The sequence below is a fragment of the Bidens hawaiensis genome, unplaced genomic scaffold (assembly GCF_021521415.1).
Source record: "Bidens hawaiensis isolate Kalapana, Puna unplaced genomic scaffold, B.hawaiensis_p1.1 tig00016075_1, whole genome shotgun sequence".
Lineage (NCBI taxonomy): Eukaryota > Viridiplantae > Streptophyta > Magnoliopsida > Asterales > Asteraceae > Bidens > Bidens hawaiensis.
The window spans coordinates 275,555-281,844 of NW_027505002.1; the positions used below are offsets into that span (position 1 = coordinate 275,555).

A 6,290-nucleotide genomic window follows, 5' to 3' on the forward strand; every position below is an offset into this window, starting at 1 on the left:
ACACGTCAGCGAAGCCAGCTAAGCCTTAACCACCACTTTATGGACACATAATGTTATGAAAAGTAAACGAGACCCACCTTTAGCCTATAAATATTCAACATGTGTCAAAGGCGGCTAAACTTAGCCTACATCTATGGTTATTTAGCCGGTATCTTTGACTCTTAGCCGGCTTCGGGTTATGTGTCTATTCACTTAGCCGGCTTCAAATATTCCTTCTTAGCCGGCTCCAACTTGGCTTGTAGGCTAAGGCTTCACTTAGCCGTCTTCTTTTTTTTCATTTAGCCGTCAAAATTGAATATTTAACTAACCTTACCAACCATATAAAATATTTAGCCAACTTCTATCTTTTTATCTCTTAGCCATCTTCTTAGCTGATCCAATCACAAAAATCAAAATCGTTAGCAACTCCACAATTAGTTTTTACTATACTAATTGGCAAAATTGTTAGTTTAAAAATCAATGTTATTATTATAAACATATGAGCTATTATGCATTTGTATATCATTTGGGCTATTCCAGCAAGTTTTACACCTTTTTCGGTTTTACACAAACGACTAAATATAAAATAACATAAATATCTATAAGTCAGTTGTGATCTATCAATCAATCAATCATACCCAGTGAAATCCCACCAACAAAAAAGCTATAAGTGGGGTCTGGGGAGGGTGGGATGTAGGCACACCGTACCTCTATCCAAAGAGATAAAGAGGTGGCTTCCAGAGAGACCCTCAGCTCTAAAATACATATGTATGAAGCAATACAAAGGGAATCAAAGTGCAACAATAATATAAAAATATTAATAATACTAATAATAATAATAATAGTAATAATAATAATTCTAATACTATATATATGTAAAGAAAATATCATTCTGGTGTGTGACCAAAGTAAGGAAAATAGAGCCCTAAGGCATTCCTTTCTCCCTAAAAATCCTTAACACCCCTAATCTCAATCTCCACTCTCTTATCTTGTCTGCAATGTTTACAGACTGCAGTTGTAATCTGCAGTCTGTAAACAAAATGAAATAATATATATGTCATCTCAATGTTCATTTGCAGACAAAAAACCGAAAGCCTTGCAAATAAGCTCGAAGTAATCGCGAAAGAGGTGACCAAGGTTATGGGAACCCATGGTGGTAAACAACCTCGAAAGAAAATAAAGGAAAACGAAACAAGAATGACCATATTCAAGCATAGTAACTCAGCTCTTCAACCTCACACTCACACCCCACGTTCATCACAGACTCCGCGTGCATTGGACGGGTCAAAACGAGATTCGGCTGCACTTGTTATCGGCCTTCATCTCCCAACTGAAATTGGAGAGTTCCGTCTCTTGTCTGAAGATGGACCGTTCTCATTCGGCACAGACCCTAGTACCATTATCTTCACCATTGGAGAACAAGTTGAGGTAATCCGTAACCTAGTACTTATGGCTATAGTGATTTGGTGTTTTAGTATGTTACAACTAACAAGTTTTGAGTGAAGGAATGGAGCTATGGAGAGCTCAGATCTGCATTTGGGGAGATAAACATAGAACCGGATATCCAAGAAGAAGATAAAGGATCGTATTCAGTTGAACTCAAGGCCTCCCCCTTCAAATCTAAATGAAAACCAAAATCGAAGTATAGAATTGTGAGAACCGCGTAATACTTGTACATGGTGCTGAGACGTATGACTATGCACACATATGTTTGATGTCAACTAGAAGCAAACTACAAGTAACATGACAAGTATCATACCTTTTATATCTGTTTTCCCTATTCAAAAGTACAAAATAGTTTTTAAGTTAAAAGAGTGATTGAAAATGAAAAACTGACTGACCCAAGTTTGTATAAGACTGTATTTTTTTTTATTAAAAATAAAACAGAAACACACACCTAACAGTAATGCACCAGAGTTGCTCTTTCCTTTTACAAATGTTACCTGATGAAGTATCAGGCTACTGGACCAAGTCTTTCATGTAAGCTTTCTCCTCACCAGTCCTTTGAAAAAGTCAAAACTGCACAAACAAAACACATATCTTCAATACTAGTGAAGCAACAGTTTATATCATTTGAACTTAAAAGGTAACAATTAACACTCTTGAAAACTCATGATTCCATAATACGTCAGATTTATATGGACTTACGTTATTTTAAAAAAATTATGTAGCATGTATTACATATATTACCTATTGCCATCTGGATGAAGCTCATACATCTCACCATTATCAGCAATGGCCAATAAATATCCAGAAGATGTTAACCCCTGCTATTAACAAGTGAAACTGTTACAACTCCATGTTGGTGACTCCCTCAAATTATGCAAGTGTGTTGTATGATCTTTATTTTTTCACTATTTGACTACAACTATGCATGTAATTAAAGGAATGCGATTAAGATTTCTTGATTATCTAATCAACAAGGATACCTGAACAGTAACTACATTTTCCAACGGCAATTCTGGATCTTGGACTGTAACCCTCTGTCCACTGCACAGATCAAGACCAATGATGAAACACATATAAATCTATAATATAGTCAGATGAGGTACACACATTTATAACAGTTCTATGTACAGCAGTAAAGCAGTACCTATGAAGCCATGTCTTGTAATATAGCTCCTCAAGGGGTTTAAAGCCTGCATTTTTAAGAGAAAACATGAGTTACACTTTTTTCTTTATGGGAAGAGTAAAAAAGGCTTAGCTTTATCCAAAATTACTACTCACCTTGGTTAATTAGAATATGAAAAAGATGCTCGAATTTATTAAAGAAAGCTGAAGTAATATCTTCTCTGCTAAGTCGGTAACCACAAGTCAGCTTCTGCAGGGCTGCATTCAACGATGTTGTTGGCTTATCATTGTCAACATTCAAGCCAACTCCTGTAATTGAAAAAAGAAAATGAGGATCAAAATAATGTAATCAAAACCAAAATCCATAATTTCAGAATTCAAAGTTCTCATTAACCGCTATAGATCAAGTGAGAAATATACCAACACTGACATTAAACTTCTTAGATTTATATGTCGACGTGCACAAAATTCCTCCCACTTTGAGACCATCCAAGTAAAGATCATTTGGCCACTTTATTCTAACATTCGGAGGTGGTATGCCCTGAAATTGATAATACAAAACAAAACAAATATTAATACTGTATGATATCTTTAAGTGGAGCTTAATACACCAATGATAGTTCTAACTTAATCAATATTAAATAAGAATCAAGAAAGTGGTAGAAACGAAACAAGCAAGCTTACATTTTCTAAAGCAAGATCTTTAAGTGCTTCTGTCATAGCAAGACACACAACATATTGCACATGTGGCACCATGCGACCATTTTCCATTTGTATTGTAAATGAAAAGAGAAGACCACCCTTTGGAGATTCCCATATATTTTGTGAACGACCTGTAATATAATATTGAAGGCGTTGTGTATATAAGTCTATATGTATTCATGATCTAATCAATAACAAAACCAACACAGCATAAATAAATGACCCCAAATAAAAGATTTGGATTACACACCTTGTCCTTTGAATTGAACATCTGCAACGCACACAGAACCTACCGGAATCTCGGAAAAGTTTCTACATAAACCATAAAACATTTATTTATTTAGTAAGTATATCACAATACAAACAATATGAATCTGAAAAGGTTTTTGCACTTGCAGAGAGACGACATCCTGGGTGGAAGGTAATCGTGGAGACCAAAGAAGAACTCTTCCAAAGCATGTAGTCATAAGAGAAGCCATGTATGTGTTAAAATTAAACTCGGATTTCCATCCGGCCTCAGATTGTAAAAATGTCAATAGTTTTCCATCATCTGCGAGTTTAAGTGATGAACTTTCCTTCAACGACTTAACCACTTCCCTCTCAGTTGCCGATTTTCCGCTTAGTACCAGCACACAAGGTGATTGGGGATCCATCCTTGCTAGTACAATGACGTCACTATTAGCATATACTGATTAATATACATAAGCTAGGGGTGAGCATAAAACCGAATTAACCAAATCGAAACAGAATTAACCGGAAAAAAACGAACCGAACATTAATTAATTTTTTGGTTCGGTTTCGGTTAACCATTTTTTATAACCGAACTGATTAAATCTCAAGTATGGCCGGCCTTGAAGTTGTTTTATGACGTCACAATTAGTATAATAATAAAAATAAAAACCTAATAGTGTTGAATTGAATTGAAGTATAGGATGAATTCAATTACTGTTGAAAAAGTATACGCTGCATACAACGATAGATTAGAGTAATATAATAATAATAATAATAATAATAATAATCGAAATCAGTTTTTGAATCATTTGAATTTGAAACTTTGTAAACAGTAGGATCAAAGTACCTGATTGATGCAGCAGCAGTAGCGAGTGAGAAGGATAGATTGAATATCGTAATTCGAGTGTGAAATCGTAGAGGATTAGGATTAAATAACATTATTAGATTAATAATGTATGGAGATGCATTTACTTGCGGATTGTTTATACGACGGTGGCGTCGGTAGGTGGTTTGGGGGCGGAACAATAGAAGAAACAAATTGTTACCGTATAAAACTTTAATTGGTAGACTTTTGGGAGCCGTTTGTTTTTTCAGATGTGAAATTATTAAAATGTATAACGCCTGCGGATAACATATGCAGGCATCTGAAGCAGAATAGGTGGATCAAACCTTCGCAGTCTGCAATAAGAATACTGTTTGTTTTTTAATGTCTCAAACTGCTAAAGTAAACTGAAATTTTTTAATAAACTGAAATTTAGATAAAAAAGTCTTTCAAAGCACAAATCAAATCAGAACATAAACAATTTTACAAGACACAAATCAAACATAAAAAAGTCTTTCAAAAAGTTTCTTTTTTTGCCCCGATCATTGCCAATATCATCCAAATCATTAACTCCGGGTTATTTATGTCTTTTCATTTATTATTGTTATTATTAAACCCTGTTGTTTGTATTCATCTTCTACAACAAACCTGAGATTTGGCAAGGAACTTCAACCACCACCATCACACATTCACACTATGGAACCACCACCGCAATTGGCACGCCACCACCATCACACCATGGAATCACCATCATGACTGTCACACAACCAATTCCGGCCACCATTGACCCAGATCTACTTACATCACTACCGTCGCCGAGCAAGATCTGGCTGGAAACACGATTGTGACCGACGTTCTTATAACAATTTTACTCTATTTCTCTCTCTTCTTGTTTCTGGCCGCCGCCCCTCTATAAAACGAGATCAAGACTGGACATTGGAGATGATGGTTCAGGTCACTGAACATTAGACTTGTAACGTTGGAGATGATGGCCGGCGGTGGAGGGTGGAGGAGGCGGGTGGAGGGTGGAGCTAGGGTTTGAGAGGAGAAGGAAGGTGTTGTCTGATGAAAAAATAAGAAAAGAAGGAGAAGAAGTGGAAAGTGGTTTGAACAATGCTTCCAGAAGAAGAGGACGCGCAGACGTTTGTCTTCGGAAAAACAAACACACAGCAGAGCCAACGTCTGCGCGTCCTCTTCTCAGTGCAGACAAAAGAGATGGAGAAGTGCTTTTGAGGAAAAACAAACAACACCTTGGTTTGTTGGGGGATGTTACTATTCATCTCGGTTTGGTAATTTGATGCATAAGGTACAACCTCTTGTAGCACACTCTCTTTTCTTCATTTCACAGCCACGTAATCCTATATTATATGCTTTACCAGTGACCGCGTCAATCAAGTTCTCTTATGCATACCCTAACCCCGTGTCGGCCTTAATCGAGAACGTCAGCCTTGATTCGAAGGTCAGTGGCACTAATCAAGAATGTGAGCCTTTATTATTCTATTCGAAGGTATTTAGATTACGGATGGATGATTTTGCGGGTGAAAATCAACTACACTTGAAGGTAATGATTCCTAATTAAACATCTCTTTAATCTGTATAGAAGGTAACCTAATCCCTAATTCTATTTTAGTTCACCCAATCTCTTTCTTAGACCATCTCATTCACAAAACAACTCAAATTAATATTCATTTATAAAATTAATTTCTCTCTCTTCCATCAACTCAATCCAACCAAACCAAACTTTCCATCCTCATTAGTAAACCAAACTTCATTACTTTTTATTAAATAAACATAATTTATAATTGTTTTTATTAATAATTGTTGTGTTTTTTTATTATAAGTGTTTAAAAATATAAAAAATAATTTCTTTATTTAAAAAAGTTGAATTATATAATCAGATAATGTTCGATTGTTTAGATTTTAAGTTTTATCCAAAAAATTATATGAACCAATATGAATTTTACAAGTGTCGGATGATGAATTA

The 6,290-nt window shown here is 35.5% G+C and overlaps 2 protein-coding genes across 3 annotated transcripts; one reads left to right on the forward strand and one right to left on the reverse strand.

The window, feature by feature from the left end:
• The first annotated feature begins 1,044 nt into the window (after positions 1 to 1,044).
• LOC143609815 (uncharacterized) lies at positions 1,045 to 1,607 on the forward strand. The gene is made up of 2 exons (XM_077084463.1): positions 1,045 to 1,407; positions 1,485 to 1,607. Exons 1-2 carry the CDS (start codon positions 1,045 to 1,047, stop codon positions 1,605 to 1,607), a joined length of 486 nt encoding a protein of 161 aa, XP_076940578.1.
• Positions 1,068 to 5,674, reverse strand: LOC143609808 (biotin--protein ligase 1, chloroplastic-like). Of its 2 annotated transcripts, none has more exons than XM_077084456.1 (11): positions 5,552 to 5,674; positions 4,331 to 4,552; positions 3,649 to 3,906; positions 3,503 to 3,564; positions 3,235 to 3,383; positions 2,971 to 3,091; positions 2,707 to 2,859; positions 2,573 to 2,618; positions 2,409 to 2,469; positions 2,170 to 2,246; positions 1,068 to 1,998 (listed from the first exon to the last, which is right to left on the reverse strand). In XM_077084456.1, the coding sequence occupies exons 1-11, from the start codon at positions 5,584 to 5,586 to the stop codon at positions 1,956 to 1,958; spliced, it is 1,227 nt and encodes a 408-aa protein (XP_076940571.1). In that variant the 5' UTR covers positions 5,587 to 5,674; the 3' UTR covers positions 1,068 to 1,955. The 2 variants fall into 2 exon arrangements, with proteins under 2 accessions (XP_076940571.1, XP_076940572.1); XM_077084457.1 differs by having other exon boundaries at positions 3,649 to 3,910.
• Between the last annotated feature and the right edge of the window lie 616 nt (positions 5,675 to 6,290).

Excerpts from the sequence above, each read along its gene's own strand:
- LOC143609815 (XM_077084463.1), top strand. The coding sequence starts at position 1,045 with ATGTTCATTTGCAGACAAAAAACCGAAAGCCTTGCAAATAAGCTCGAA. Across the intron at positions 1,408-1,484 it reads CCATTGGAGAACAAGTTGAG|GAATGGAGCTATGGAGAGCT; the intron begins GTAATCCGTAAC and ends TTTTGAGTGAAG.
- LOC143609808 (XM_077084456.1), bottom strand. The coding sequence starts at position 5,586 with ATGAATAGTAACATCCCCCAACAAACCAAGGTGTT. Across the intron at positions 4,553-5,551 it reads CCCCAACAAACCAAGGTGTT|TCTACCAATTAAAGTTTTAT; the intron begins GTTTGTTTTTCC and ends GGCTCCCAAAAG. Across the intron at positions 2,860-2,970 it reads GAAGTTTAATGTCAGTGTTG|GAGTTGGCTTGAATGTTGAC; the intron begins GTATATTTCTCA and ends TTTCAATTACAG.